The sequence below is a fragment of the Falco naumanni genome, chromosome 12 (assembly GCF_017639655.2).
Source record: "Falco naumanni isolate bFalNau1 chromosome 12, bFalNau1.pat, whole genome shotgun sequence".
In the NCBI taxonomy this organism is placed as follows: domain Eukaryota; kingdom Metazoa; phylum Chordata; class Aves; order Falconiformes; family Falconidae; genus Falco; species Falco naumanni.
The window spans coordinates 33,331,408-33,347,890 of record NC_054065.1 but is presented as its reverse complement, the minus strand read 5'-3'; the positions used below and the strand labels follow the sequence as shown (position 1 = coordinate 33,347,890).

The 16,483-nt window shown below is 46.2% G+C and overlaps 1 protein-coding gene across 2 annotated transcripts in view; it reads right to left on the bottom strand.

The window, feature by feature from the left end:
- Positions 1–14,963, bottom strand: part of TTBK1 (tau tubulin kinase 1) — a 121,098-nt gene extending 106,135 nt beyond the window's left edge. The window contains exons 1-2 of one of the 2 annotated variants that reach the window (XM_040611810.1): positions 2,366–2,625; positions 1,537–1,638 (exon numbers count right to left, since the gene is read on the bottom strand). In XM_040611810.1, the coding sequence (XP_040467744.1) occupies positions 1,537–1,539 (3 nt within the window). In that variant the 5' untranslated portion in view covers positions 1,540–1,638; positions 2,366–2,625. Of the gene's footprint in view, positions 1–1,536; positions 1,639–2,365; positions 2,626–14,800 lie in introns of those variants that run through there. The other variant, XM_040611811.1, reaches the window with a different exon arrangement.
- Positions 14,964–16,483: the final 1,520 nt, after the last annotated feature.

Genomic DNA, 16,483 nt, shown 5'->3' with positions numbered 1-16,483 from the left:
AAAGGGTGACAAAGCAGATGAACTTTGACATATCTGCATGACTTTTCGCTTTAAAATCTACAGACCACAGAATGTAAAGATACGTGATTTTGAAGATAGTCACTTCACTAGAGAAGACAAGAACTTTTAGACTGTCTTTTCCCATAGGAAATGTACAGGATGTCAAGAAATTATTGCACCCCTTTCCCATGAAGACAGACAGGCAAGAGAGCACAGCAAACCTGGATACCGTAAAACTGGCTTCCTAGAAATAGCAAGTGAAGCAGAAATGAAAGCAGCTGTGAGAAAGAAACAGTGACAACAAAAGGACCAAATCCCATCTCTTGGCCAACCTCAGCATGAAGAAGTGTGAAATCAGCTCTTGCATATTGCTGTCTCTTCCAGCCTACACCAGAGAATCTTTATAGTTTTATAAATTTAGTCTTGGCCTTTAAAAAAGGAAAACTGATGCTTAAACAGGCTAATAAGCCTAACAATATATTCTGACACACTGCTCTGCTAGCTATTCCTTCTATTTGGCATTGAGGCAGTTTGTGTCAATAGCACTTGCAGGTAAATGGTCTTATTTTTAAGGCAGCTTACAAAAATCTGATGCACTATAGCAGCAATTACTTAGCTGACATGAAAATCAAGACCCGGCAGGGAAGCATGACTGGGATAGGCAACAGGAACAAACTTAGGAGGAAAAGTCTGCAAGAATTTCAGTGCAAGGCCTGATGTTGCAATTAGTGTGGCAGAGTCTTACATCAAACGCATCTGCCTTGTTCACACGTGTGTTCATCAGGAGACAAACTAGACCAAGCAAAAGTAACTTCATACAAGTTGTTAAGCTGAAGAACTCTTCGCTGCAGATGCTAAAAGCTTACATAGATTCAAAAAGCGACTTGACAAATTCACTAAAAATAATAATAAAAAAATCAATTAAACAGTTACATACAAATATTCCATCTATACCTTAGGAAGCCTTCAATGCACAAATCACTGAAGGTGACAAGAGCATTCTGTGGAGTTATTTTATATGCTTTCCCTGTTCTTATTCTCTACCCACTCTTGGCAAACTTAGGACAGGATACTGGCCTAGGTGGACCTGTAATATGACTCAGTATGGCCAGACTTGTGGTTTTGTTGTTTATGTTCAGAGGAAGTATTGTATATATGTCTCCTTAATTCCTTTAAGGAGGTCAGAGACCAAAAAATAAAGAATAAATCAGCAAGTCTCATATACACAACTCAATTACCTATCTTACAGCATTCTCTTTCATGCAAGCAACATTTTAAACATCTTTACTGGAAAAATTATTTCCTAATTTTAGAGGATCATAGCATTCTTAAACTTATAAATATGGAGCATTCCCTGTCGAAATTCCTGACATATATACGAGATCTTTCCTAAGTGTTATCTTACTTCAGTTTTAATACACTGTGGTAGCAATGCTCAAAATACAGCCAAACTCAAACAAACATCAAATTGAAAACTCATCAGACGCAAGGTGGTTATTATACAGCAGAACAGAGCTATGGAGGTCTGTCTCTCACCATCTTACTAAAGGTCCTGGATAATCTTAAGTGGCATAATCTCACTGTGGAGAAACTGCAATATCCCACTTTATTTCAGGACACATCCTCAACTCCGGAAGCCTACAAATTAGAACAATTAGAACAAGTAAAGTTTATTTAGACTGCTGTAAGCCCATGACCCTCTTGATCAAATTCTCCACCATGAACATGGGATCCACCTTAAGAGCAGATTCCAATGGTGTTTTAAAAAGCTGATGCAAACTACAGATTTTTAGGTGAGACAAGGCTGGACAACTGCAAAAGCAAAAGAAGTAAGGCCAGTAAAATGCAGTCTAGAAATCAGATCAATCTCCCTGTCCAACACTTGCAAGGGAGGAAGAAACAAACAAACAAGAAAATAGAATTTAAACATAATTTTGCTGTTCCCAACATGAACTTTACTGGCATTAAGCCAAAATGAAACAGATTGGGTGGGGAATAAGAAGAGAATATAACAAATGGGATTGAGAGTGCTTAGAAGCAAGAAAGAAAAACAGCAGAGTTTCCAAGTGCAACTGAGCAGCAGAACTGGGGCTCAGTTAACGGCAGCATTAACTGCACACACTCAGTATCCCTCACTGTTTTACATGTCATCTGCTTCCAACACGATACCAATTATAAAAATGAAATCCCTCACATTAAAACAAACAAAAAACCACCTTCAATCTTTGTATAAGTAAGTTATACCATGCACTAGCATTCTGTTATTAGGGTAGAAATGCATATGACAGTACAGGAAACAAATTGATAAAAAAAAAAAATACAACACACTGGACTAACAGCCCCTCAGCCCTGGAATACATCATACCTCCTGCTGAACTTGAAACAGCAACTAAAAACAAGTCATACGCTGTTAGGGTAGGTCTGACAGCAGGAGCTTGCAAGGTTCTGAATTGTTCCTTGAAGACACATATCTTCCTTCATTGCCTGCCTCTGCTGTAGCAAACCCTGCTTAGAGAGCAGGCTCAACTCCTAGCAGCTGCGGCTTAAAGTCTCCTCTGTGACATATTCTTCTCATAGGCATGCAAGGGCATCAGCCTTAGAAATTCTGGATTTGCTATTCACAGCATTTCATTTCTGTAAAAAACAAAACATCTAAAGGTGAGGTTGCAAGATACTGAGACTGTTTTTCACCTTTGAAAGGTTTATGACCATTAAGCTGTGACTGGGAAAATAAAAAAAAAAACAAGAAACCACCCCCAAAAAAAACCTGCAATCAAGACAGACAGGTCCAGATTCTCTGCTAACACAAGGCTGCGCTGAACAGAACATACATAAAATATATTTAGTATAACAGATGGACGTTGACAGCATTATTATGGCTACCTGGTTGCACAGCCAACTGCACGTATTATTGCCTGCACAGTGACTTACATGTAACAGCATAGGACCTAAGCAAAACAAACAAAACCCCCAAAGCACATAATTTCATACTGCCAGAGACTGTATTCACATACATTACAGAACGGTCAGACACACCAGTGATTCCTGTGCCAAAACCACCTATCTACAGGGAGAATCAGCACAGTTAATTATGACAACAAATCATTAGGAATGCACCCCCCGATAAGCGTGCCTGCACTGCTGGCAGTTTACGTGATCCTAACCCTCTCCAACTACATCCCAGCAGCAAAGCTAAAAAACTGGGGAGCAGGAGGTTTGAGAGAAAAGTCTTACTGCCTTCCACCCATCTCCCTGACAGAGTTGCTCCAGCTTCTGATACAAGCAGAAAATTAATTCCAACAACAGGAAATCCCTCTAATATCATAACCAGCTTAATCTCTACTAATTTATCAGACAAACATTATAGTCTGCTTACAATAAACATTTAACTGCAGCTTAAGCATATCTACCTGCAAAGTCAATACAGATCACAACGTGCAAAACTTGAGTGGTCTGCTGGTAGTTAAAGCAAATACATCTGAATAAAAGCAAGAACTATGCAGAGGTTATACTTAATGGTATCAGACTCAATCCACACCTGACACCACCAGAAACACTACACAGAGGGATGTTTTCATCACCTGAACGTGAGCCAGTTTGTTTAATTGTTCCTCAGGTAATGTGTCCCTCTCTGAAAAGTCCTCTCCCGTCTCCCTGCAGAGTGCTTTTGTGGGGCACCTGGTATTTATCTTCCTTCAAATGTGGCCACTCCAACTCGCTTTTCGGAGCTGCGGTCCTTTCTTGTGTACCTTCCTTGAGTCCTTACTCTTGAAGAACAGTATTTTACCTTGAATAACCAACTCAGCCATACAGCAAACATAACATCTGTTGCTCAATGGTCTTGTACATAGCCTATTATATTAGGTTATCAAAAGGCCCGCAGCCTGAGATCAAACATTTTGAACCTCCATTCCAACAAAAATGGTGCTCATCTTACCCATTCAGAACATTTTATGGTTTGATAGACGCAGTCACCATAATTATCAGGGATTAAATAAACTTGTTAAAAAAAGTATTTTGAGGTTAGCAACGTAACAGTAAGTTCCTGATCAGAGATTTGGTATTTTGATACAAATTCTGGAAGACAGGGTCTTTTGCAGGGAAAATTAATGTATTTATACATTTGCCACATAGACTTCACACTGCCAAGCACTTTCTAAAATTTAATAAAAATTAGTGTAAGTGAAGCAACTGCCTCTTGCTGCACTGATACGTCATATCAGAATAAATAAGACTAAGTGGGACAAAATTTTTGTGGTTTTCAAGCCCATTGCTGATCACAATAGAGATTCTGTTTGTAATTACACAGAAGAGATTTCCTGGGACTGACAGAAATGTTTTATCATGCGAACTGTTAGTCACTTAAATGCTCTCTCTACAGCCCTTCTGTAAACATTTTCCACTTTTTTTTAGGGAACTCTCCCCCCTGTTAGGAGGATGCTCAGGAAAGCGTGTTCAACCTTCCTCCGCCCCTTGCAAATCTACCATTTCATTCTCTGATCTGCAGCCTCACCATTTTTTAGTTTGCAGACAGCTGGTGACTTGCCCGAAGGTGATGTCCTCATGGCTGACCCACTTTTTCTTCTACCCTTGGGAAATCCCAGTGCATTCTCAACCATATTCAATGGTTCCTTGCGCTTTTTTTCTCAAAGACAAAAGTCCCCAGAGGTGTAAACCCTGGTTTTAGATTGGAAGCTGAAATTTCATTGTTATTTGAAAGATCTACAGTTCTAGAGAATTTGTTTCCTTTGAAGTTATTATCTAAAGATAATATTAACAAAGAAAACAATAACACCAAGGCAGATACTAGCTGTGGCCTGCACCTATTTCTCTCTATGCCTGAACATCCTAGAAAGACATACGAAAACTCTTGTATGTGCAAGCACAGTCTGTTTAATTTATGCCTGCACAGCCGTGAGTCAGTTTCCAAGGAGAAATTCTATTACTAAGATTATGGAAGAGTTTTACAAGCTGGTCTGGACTGCCTCTGTATAAGCCGTTTCCACATATGATGCCATCTAGTCCACAACTGTTAGTACCCGCTTGCATTCTCCCAGCCCATGCAAATAATGATTTCCCATCCATAAGTTTTCCTACCTGTTGAGTTAAGCAGTTCTATGACTTAGGCATGTGTCTTCTCATTCTGCTATCAGATCTTACACTAGCTTGTTGTGCTCAACAGAAAAATCCCTTGAATATTATTCTCAGAGGGAAAAAAAAAAAAAGAAAAAGAAAAACAAAACCCAACCAAAACTTCAAAATGTGTTCTTTAGGGCAGATTCTGTAATAAAACCATATTTGTACTTTGCTCCTTAATTTGCCAGTGCTATGCCAGGTAACTGGATCCTGACAAATTGCTTTTACACAATACAGATGGTCACAATTTGTTTCTATAAAAAAGCATCATAAACCTTATGTCATACCTGAATGTAAAAATCATTTTATTTCTATTCATAGCTGTAAGGAAGTAATGGAAAACTAGATTTTGTACGTGAGCTGGCCAAAGCTCATAACAATTTTTCAAACTGATCTCGACCTGAAATGGGTAATTGTGCATTCTGTGCTCAGCTTGCCAGAGTAAGCTGGCTGCTGGTGAATGCTTGTAATAATACTCCACAGGCAGAACAATTACTGGTTCAAGCCCAGCCCAGGCTTTTTGGAGGGTGGGGGGTATGTGTGTGTGTGTATAATTTCACAACAATCAGAAACACAGGTAGCAAGGTTAAAGAAAATGTTTCGCAAAAGAAGCAACAACCACACTACAAATACAAGCTTCTAATTTGCCATCCAACCTCAAAATTGGCTGCAGACACCTACATGACCAGATACCCTGAGCCCTAGAACCCAAGTGTCTCCTGCCAATTCCCCCACATCAGCTGTCACAAGTGAGAAAATACTTGACCACCTGCCCTTTGCATCTGCACCTTTTACATTTTGTTTTCTTTCCTGTTAGCTCAATGCCTAAAGCCTCATCTCTGCCTGACAAGCAACCGCTCCTGATTTCTTTCTAGACGTGGAGAACAGCAGAAAGAAAAAGTGTGCCTTCCACAAAATGCTTCTTAATACAACCAAACTCATGCTCAGACATCTATGAATAAGTCATACAGCTCATGCATACAGAGCACTGCACTGCTACAGACAGGAACAGAAAAAAAAGGGAGGCAATTTTGTTCTTGCCTACAACTGGGGAGAGACAGTGAAGTCCAATAAAAGGTCAGCATCCATGCCTCATAGTCACTGAAAAAGCTGGAGCTGAAAAAAAGGCTGAAAGATGCCTTCCAGTCACCTGAAAACTAAACACTTTAAAATGCATGTATCCTATCCAACAGGCACACTGGAAAGCAAATTAATATATTGTAGAAGTATCTCTTTATGATGAAAATTTAAGAAACTGAAGGGATCTCCCATTCCAGCTACCCTTCTGCTAGAAGCTAAAGCCTGATAATTGCCAATTAGTTTTTCATGGAAGTTTCTGTTACAGACAGGACCTAGAACAAGGGAGACAGTGGATTCTAGATCTCTTGCTCTTTTCAAACCAAGGCTAGGCACCTCTTGCTCTTCTGTGATCAAGGCCTGACACCTTTAAAAAAGGCATGCTATAGCTACTGCAAATTTTACTAAAAACAAGAACAACAAAAAAACCAAAACCAAAATTCATGTTTTTGGGTGCTTAGACACTACCGAATGAAAGTTGAGAATCAATGGAAGCACTGTTACACCACATTACCTACATTCCCTCCTATATAAAGCCTACAAACAGATGCTGATCCTGGATCCACAGCTTCAGGTTCCTGGTTAACCAATCTAAAACCCTACCTGCAATGAAGAGAAATAGTTGTCCTCTCTCCTGCCAGCTCTGAACTCCTGCACGCAGGATTCTACCATCGGCCAGTTCAGTGACTTGTACCAGCAGAATTCCTCTTCCTAATAATAACCTTACTTCCTTGGCTTAGAGCTCCTTGAACTGGTTCATTGTAGGGTCAGTCAAACGCAAGTGCCAGCACGATGGAGGAGTGGTACCTCAGATCCATTTCAGCCTCAGTCAAGTGCGCTCCATGTTCATGTCCGCAGTGGGAAGCCCTCAGCCTTCCATGGGATCACAAGATTCAGCCACTTCTGCTTAAAAGCAGTGGAGTAACTCTGCTTGATGCCAATTTCACACACACCCCCCCACCCCCCCCAAGGAAAGCAAAATAAACCAGTTAGTTTTGATACCTTACTTGCATAACCCCTAAACTAGTAAATTCTAGAGTCTAATGCAGCTAGGTTATGTTAAAATATTTCAAGACATAATGAAATCACAAAGCTCTAAGTCTCCTAACACTGTATCACCACAAAGGTGACTTCTATTCTCTGACTGAGGTACTTCAGCAAGCAAGCAATAAGCACCTTTCTCTTCTTCATGAAATCTGGGAAACAAAACACGCAATTTAATGGAATGTCTAATCAAAAGCATCACACTGATGCCTATGCGAGGGTAAAAGTATAAAACTGCTACACTGTCCCCTTGTCTGAGTGAGCAGAATACGCATCAAGAATTTAAGCTGTATGTGAAGACCATGAAGTAACTGTAGAAGCAAAAAAAAAAAAAAAAAAAAAAAAGTTACATTAAAAGAAGAAGGAAACAACAAAACTACCTACTGACTGCTCTCCACTACCTCTAAGAAGGCTGGAAGCTGGGACACAGGCAGCACTAAGGTGAGACGGCTAGAGTCTGCTTCAAGTGCTGCGCGCACCTCTGAACAGAAGCATGTGCGCCTTATCGTCCTCAGAATCAGCGTATTGCTTTTTGATGTCAGGGATGGACGAAATGCACAAATCAGGGTTTGGCAAGGGGGAAGAACTTCAGATATGTTCCTACCTTCAGACTACAAGCAGGGGAAAACACCTTGTGGCAATAGACCTTAGGGTGACAAGCAATGATCCTGTTGGTGAGATCTCCTCACTCGATGGTGGTATGCTATCCTCTTGCACCACAAATACCCACGCACTGAGCAGAGGAAAAGGAAGGCTGCAGAGGCAGCTCAGAGATCTGGCAGGCAGACAGCTGAATTTGTCAGGCAAAAGGACAGTACGGCAACCTGCCAGTCAGGTGCAAGAATGGCATATCAGGTGCTGGGAGGCAGATTCTTACAAAGAACAAGTTGAGGTATGGTATGATTGAGGTTTACACAATGTAGTTCTACGTGGAGAAGGCGAACAAGAAATGACTATTCACGGCTTTTTTCAATGCATTAAGGAAGCAGCAGCAGGCAACTCTAGCAGGTGGCATGTTTGAAACAAATACAAAGCACAGAGGAGTTGTGCAACACCCTGCTGCAAGACACACTTGAGGTTAGCATTTCCATTGAGTCCAAAGAACTGGACATATTAATAGAAAAAACAACTAAGAAAAACCAAACCAACCAACCAACCAAAACCAGCCAGCCCAGAACAATTGAATACGATGATAAAAATCTCAGCCCAAAAAGATTTCTTAACTGATGGTGACTGAGCACTGAGAGAGCACTCCAGGAAAATGCGACTGCCCAGCAGCTCCAACCTCTGCCTCCCCCTGGGGCATTCAGCATCAGTCACAGTCACAGTTACCCACAGGTAATATGCTGGGTGGGCTAATCCAGAACAGTCACTTCTGTATCACCCCAGGAAGAAGCTGGCAAGCACGATCCATATGGCTTTCAATGGTATAAAGGCCAAGAGTGATAGCCTGGATGAAATCCCAAGTTCCATAACTTCTGATGCTGGGTAAGGAAAAAAATTGGCATAATTTTATAAGAAACAGCCCCCTCCCAAAGAGCAGTTTCAGGGGTATTGATATTTAAATGGTACCCAAAAAAACAAATAGATGAAATAAGTCTTAAAAGTAAGGTGGGGAACTAGGACATAAGGATTCAAGGCAGAACGTGGAGATAAGATGTACCCCAGGAAACTGTTAACAGGGTGGCATTCTCTAGTGCTCCAAGGAACAAGGTACACAGCAGAAGGTCAGGTCACACAAGGGGAGGAAGAGTACTACATACTGAAGAAAAAAATAGACTTAAAGGAGATATATAAATGAATTGTATCAAACGTGAACGGAAAAGATGTAGAACTGCCCCATCGAACCAGAATAAACAGCATCGGTGATTTGCCATCGGTGAACAGACAGGCTGTGCCTTTAGGAAACAGGCAGCAATGGGGAACTTCCATTTCCTGATGGAGATCAGGACATGTCACCAAGAGGAAACTTTAAATAGTAACTTTGTAACTCAACAGTAACTCAACTCTTTGTTGAGTAAGAATAAAAATACGTCACTTAAAAAAAAATAATTCTTTGTCCAGTGCAATTTCTGCTTGGTCCTTTAAATTCCTTGATTTCAATCCCAATTGACTTACCATACAAACAAAAAGTCTTTAAAAAACAGAAGATATGTACAAAGGAAGAAAACAGAACAAATTCTTCCAAGTTAAATATGACATTTTTTCTTGATGGTTTTAAAGAGATCATGCAAATTTCAACAAATAAAAACTATGTATTTTGCACCCATACCGACCAGAGGCCTGCCAGCCAGTCTGCTGGATCACAGACAGACAAGAAAGAAGGCTGAATAGAGAGACGATGAGAAAGAAGATGCCAAGTATTTTTGGTTGTTGTTTATTTCAAAGAACTCTGCAGCGGATCTGGAAAATCAGTCTTACTTCTGCACCAGACTTGTTCAGAAATTGAAAAATAAAACTAACTGGCAGGCAGCGGGGAGAAGTTATAATTTAGAGATCTATTACTAAAGGCCAGGTGCTTTTAGTAAGACTCAACAAGCACACAGATCAGGCCATCTCAGTAACAATGCCTCTGGACAGCCAAAACCTTCTGGTATGGCATCAGACAAAACGCCTCAAAAATTAGAGATTTCCCAGGATAAAACTGAAGTTTCTCTAAAACTCATAACTGGCTAAGAGAGGAAAACACAGAGGAATGCATAGCTAGGTTTCCCAATGGAGTGCTGTTACCAGTGGAATGACACACCTTGCATACATACAAAATTATTCAGGCTAACAAATAAAGACTGAAAAACTGCAGACTGCAACCAATAAGAGTGTAACTAGGGCAAGCATGTTATATGTGTCCTCTTAGCTTTTCTTTAATCATCGTCTCTTGGTCATTGGTAGAAAAAGGACTGGAGCAATATGGGGTTTTGGCCTGAGCAGTTGGGTTTATAATCCTACAATCAAAACCTTTTCACTAGACATCAACTTCTCCGTATCCCTTTTGCAATCTTTTCATATCTGATTGGTAGGCCACTAAGGCTTTCTACACGTAGAGCCTCCGGGCTGACGGTAAGCCTCCTAACATTTACTGTTGCACGGACTGCAAAGAATCCATTTTCATCTGTCACGGCTGACACTAAATCTTCTTTCTTAAGGCTAGGTTGCCCCATTTCTCCAGAGAAGAGGAAATCTGCACCCACAGGCATTCTCTCTGTTCCCCATTGCACCTATACAGCTGGAGTCAGCCATGATCTGCAGTTTGTTCCTTTCATATTGTTCACCAAATTAAAGATGACACAGCTTGACACCAAAAGGAAAGGGTTTCCAAGCACATCTTACTTGATTACAACTACAGTCCATCACGCTGCCAACATCTTCCTTCTCAACTACAACAAGACCCTTTCCCATGTAAACAGCTCTTGAGTAGTGAAGATGACTTAATGAAAAATAGTGTGGAACTGGGCAAGACCAAAAGGGATTGTAAAACTGATGAAAAAAATGTAAGGTGGCAATTATCTTTTTTTCCCCCTATCAAGTCTAATATATTGAGGTATCTGCTGGTCTCCAAAAACCCAGAAAAGTTCATGTGAAAAAACACTTGATACACTGAGTTCTAAGATACATTGATATTGCTAGATTATTTCCCATAATTTCTGGTGTAACTGCTGTGGGTCTCAACAGTGGGATACACAGGATGTATGTGGGTACTGTTGTGGAGAAGACCAAGAGCTGGTCCTGTATGCCAGATAGGATTGCCATTTCCCAGCTTGTAGCTGGTGAGACTCCTGCAGGCAAGGGAGCCTCAGTTTGGTTTCAGATGCACAGTGTAAAAATCACATAATTTCCCTCACCTCCTACCTCCCCCTCCTAACGCTTCAATAAATGTCCAACAGATTCTCCTGTTCTTCCTCTGCCCTAGGTAGGGAGGCGTCATAGCTAGCTTTCCTTATTCCTCTTCCAAAGCAATCTTAATATTTACTCCAACTGAATGGTGCCCTAAAATGACATTTCAGGATGTTTCAGAGGAATACCCACTTTTTGGCTATTTTTGATGGAGGAAGGGGACAGAAGAACTAGTCATGCCTATCCTGTGTCTTATTCAGTAAACTAGCAGAGCTTAAAGATCCTTTTAGGAAATGACTCCACAATCACTTCAGCAAATATTGGGCTGTACCTTGCAATGTTCAAAGAAGGAGATATTAACAAAGCCAACAAGCCCTTAAAAATGAAGGACCAGTTTAAAAAGCCCTTAAGGACTTTATAGAGACATATTCTTCTATAAGGCCCTGGTTTTTGTCTTCTGCTCTGTTTTCAAAGTGAACCAATGTTACTGGAAGGTCATTATGGAGCTCTGGCAAATGAATCTCATCTAGGACCTTCCCAGGATGGGAAGCCATTCCTGCAGAGTTTATCCAGACCCTGCACGTCAATACATACACAAATAAGACCAAAGCACAAGACTGACAGGACACAGCTGAAGAGGTGAGCCCACAGCAAGACCCACAAGAGGGTAGTGTGCTACTTAATAAGCTATTAAAGTCACGTGGCAATCTTTCTGTAAGAGAGGGGAAGAAACAGCATAAAGAGATCCCAGCACCGAAGATAAAGAGGGATGTGACTCTTCCTAGATCTGTCCGATCACTCCTGCTTCGGAAAACAATGAGTACCAACTGATTCCATCAGAGGAGAGCTCCATGCTGCCTACTGCAATGTAGAGATACACTTGCTTTTGCCACCAAACATTGGGGGTGGAGAGGGAAGGGGGAGGAAATCCACACATGGGCCATGAGCGCCACTTTACTAGCATCAGCCCTGGGAGCTGGTGAAGCAGATTTCTTAACACCAGAGACGCTCCTTTCTGGAGGACCAAGAGCACTGATGGGGATTCAACTTTCCTCTTGCTAACTATTCCAAGAAAAAAAAGGTTAGGCAGGCATCCCCAAGACTGATCCTGACAAAACTGTCCTATGAGGGTGTGCTGGTTTTGGCTGGGGTGGGGCTGTGTTTTGTTTCTGTGCTGGAAACAGTGTTTGTAATACAGAGATGTTCTAGTTATTGCTGAGCAGGCTTACACAGCGCCAAGGGCCTTTCTGCTCCTCTGACTGCCCCACCAGCGAGCAGGTTGGGGGTTCACAAGAAGCTTGAGAGGAGACACAGCCAGGACAGCTGACTCCCACTGAGCAGGAGAATATTCCATACCATATGATGTCATGCTCAGCAGCCAAACTAGGGGAAGAAGAAGGAAGAGGGGGACATTCAAAATGATGGTGCTTTGTCTACCCAAGTAACTGTTACACACAACAGAGCCCTGCTGTCCTGGGGATGGCTGAACACCTGCCTGCGATGGGAAGTGGTGAATGAATTCCTTCTTTTGCTTTGCTTGTGTGTGTGGCTTTTGCTTTACCTATTAAACTGTCTTTATCTCAACCCACGAGTTTTACCTTTTTTTCCAATTCTCCTCTCCATTCCACCAGGGTGGGGGGAGTGAGCAAGTGGCTGCATGGGGCTTATTTGCCAGCTGGGGTTAAACCATGACAGAGAGAATGATAATTCCTGTGGTTTTCTTTGCCTGTCAGAGAAGTGGAACTTTGCCCATTCCTGAAGGAAGGAGATTATCATAAAGCATGCAAAACCACACAGAACACAGAAGTAACAGGGTGGACACCACATATACCATTCATGAGCATCACATCTCAAAAGTTTCTGGTCCCACACACAGCAGCACGAGAATTCTTGCTATGAGTTGGATGATCACTGGCACACAAAGGAAAAAAAACCCAAAACATTAACACATCATTCCTAACCTGCCCCTCTTATAATGAGAGATAGTCACAAGAGAAGCTGATAGACTGAAATGTGATGAATATCCACTAGTGAGACAGTACTGATACACACTGCCCTTTAGTCATAGCATCTGTATAGGCACAGCATTAGCACACCTTAACTCATGCACAACATGAGGTAAATTTCACTTATACAAAGCAAAAGTTCTCAGGCTGTCTCAGGCTGAAAGTCTCTGTTGTGACTCACTGAGAAGTTTGTCGCTAAAAGGTGGCATTTTCAGTGACAGTGCAAGGAATACAAAGAAATTCATGTGCAATGGTAAAATTAGGAAACCTTTCCTTCTATCAATCAAATTGTCTATACTTCCTTCCTGCAAGCCTAAGGCAATTCAAAAACACAGAAGAAAAAATTTAATATGCAGCTGGTTTTGACTGCTCAGAAACATGATACCAACAGGTACTGAAATCCTTGCCCCTCAAAAACCACTGCGGGTCTTGAACTTGGCATGCAAGTAGTTCAGCAACACTGATGGAGCGGCAGTGTCATTCCAGCGCTTCATATAGCATACTGGTTCCTCATTAGATACACAATGCACTTCAAGGTCATGGTGTTCATCTTGAAAGTTCTCAGTGGGTCAGACCCAGGTTACCGGATACCTGCCCTCCTGGCACGCAGGGAGAGCACAATGACTACAGTCACATTCACCACGGCAAACTTGGGCACCATGAGCAATAAAGACACAACAGCAGGAAAACGTCAAGCTAAAAAGCTGCAGCAGACACGGCAACGCACACAGGAGTAAAACCTCCCACCCCGTGACAGCTAATGAGGAGAAACTCTCAGCCTCCTGCCTCAAACCCAAGCACCAAAGAGTTATCCCATAATAACGCAACGAGAAGGCTCCCTCCCCAGAGGCCCTGCCAGACGGGCTGGTTTGCCACCATTCAGATGAACGGGCACCCATTGACACCTGGAAGGATGCTCGGCTCCTGGCGCCGGCCTGGCCTGGCTGAGGGAGCTCACCGCTGCCCGACCCTCACCTGAGGTACCCTGCAGGCCCTGGCCCAGCACAAGGCCGCCCGCTTCGCACCTCAGCCCCCACCTTGCCACCGGGGGCCGGGCAGGCATTGGAACTGCCCGCGGAGCCTGTCAGGGCGCGGGGAGCCGGGGCACCCCGCCTGAGGCCGCCCCCCACGGCGCTGCTGCCGCCCGCGCCCCTGCCAAGACACCGCCCGCCCCCCCCACCCCCGGGACGGGCATCCCCCGGGACCAGCCCCCAGCCCCGGCTCCCCCCGGCCCGCTGCCGACCCGGGCAGGAGGCGGCGGGCTACGGGCCAGGGGGAGCGCCCCCACCCCGGTCCTGCCCCTCACCTCAGGCCGCCCCGCCTCCCCCCGCCAAGGAGGTGGCCGCGTCCGCCCCTGCACTGCAGCTGCCGGCACGCCGCGGCCCCCCCACCCCTCTCGGCAGATGGTTCGCCCCACCCCGTCCCGTCTTCTCATTGGCCAAGCATCCCGTCACTCCGCTGTGAGCCCGCCCAGACCCGCGGGCATGCTGGGAAACCGAGTCCTCAGAGCCCGGCCCTTCCACCGCTGCAGCCGGCACCGGGCGGAGCGGAGAACTACAGCCCCAACAGCGCCCCGCACAGCCCCGGCGCGGCCCGGCGCGGCCCGGCCCGACCCGGCAGCCCGCATCTCCCCAGCCGCCGGCAGGACGCCCCCTCCCCCGGCAACGACCGCAGCGGCCGCCGCGACCCAGCCCGGCCCGGCTCACCTGGCCCCGCCGCCGCCGGCGTCTCCCGCTGCGGCCGGCGCGGGCAGCGCATGCCCCGCGCCCCTCAATGCGGCCCGCCGGGCTCGGTGCCGCCGGCCCGGCTCGCTGCGGCTGTAGGGCGGGCCGGCCCCGGGTGCATCCTCCCCCTCGGAGCCGCGGCGGGCGGCGGGATTCGCCCACAATGCACCGCGCACCGCACCGACAGCATCAGCCTGACATCACCCGCGGGCCGCCCCCGCCCCGCCGGGCCCGCCCCGGGCCCGCCCCGCCGTCACCGGCACCCGGTCCCGGCGGGGGGCTGTGCGCCGCGCCGCCACCGGGCACCGCACTGCCGGCACAGCGGGGCTGGGCACTGCGGCGCGCCGGGACGCGAGGGGCTGGCACCGGGCCGGCGGGAGCTGGGCAGGGCAGGGTACCGCCCCGCCCTGCCACCGCGACCGGGACCGCCGGCAGCGGCACGGGCACTGTCGGGACGGGGACTGGGGCAAGGCTGGGCTCCGCGCTGCTGGCAGCTGCGCTGGCATCGGCGCCATGCGGCTGGGCACCGCACGGCCCGGGGACAGGCACCAGCGCTGCCCGCACTGGGCCAGGTGCTGCTGTGCTTTGACTGGGACCAGCACTGGGCTTGGGACCATGTCACCAGGGCCGTCCCACTGGGCCTGGCACTGTGTCACCAGGGCCATCCCACTGGGCCTGGCGCTGTGTCACCAGGGCTGCCCCACTGATCCTGGGACTGTGTCACTAGGGCTGCCTCACTGATCCCGGGACTGTCAGCAGGACTATCCCACTATGCCTGGAACCATCTCACCAGGACTGTCCCACTGTGCCTGGGACTGTCACCAGCACCTTCAGTGCGGAGCTGGGCACTGCGCTGTTGGGACCAAGGCCAGGGTCAGTGCGTTGCCTGGGGCTGGGTGCTGTGTTGCACTGGCAGCATCACCAACATGGGGCTGGTGCTGCCCTGGGCTGGCAGGGGGTCAGTCCCAGTGTGGGGCTGGTGCTGCTGGCCTGGGGGTTTTACTCCAGTGCTCTGGGACCAGGACTAGCTCTAACACCCCTGGCAAGGGACTGGTGCGCTATGCTGTGCTGCTAGTGTCAGAGTCTGAGCTGGACACCACACTGGGACCAGGACCAGCACCACCAGCATTGGGCTGGACACTGCACTGCCAGAACCAGCACCGTCCCCAGCTTCACAGGGCCAGATCCTGCCCCCCTGCCCTGCCTGGGAACAGCAGCCTGCAGCTGGGCGCAGCACCAGTGCTACCAGCACTGCAGCACACACAGGAATGTCTCACACAAGTGAGCTTCTCCCTGCAGGCAGCTGAGTGGGGCGCCTGTCCCTGGGCACTCCCCTGCTCCCCCACCCCGAGGTACACAACTGTGCCCCTGCTCCACATGCCATTCTACGCACTCCAGCTCACCACTACTCATGGTGTACTCAGAGTACAGGTAAGTGTGCAGCTCCTACAGATGTACAGTGTGGTACACACGGCTGGGCTTTCTTGTTCCCTTTCGCCCCAGATGTGTGCTGCAAATTGCCCACACCCCCAGTTGTACCTCATACCTGTGCTCCAGACTGGATGTGCACCCGTCCTGTGCCCTATAGATGCTCATGCAACACGTTGCAAGGGGTGCTGCGCCAGACCCTCCCCACAGACTTGCTACACACCTGTGCCTTCTTCC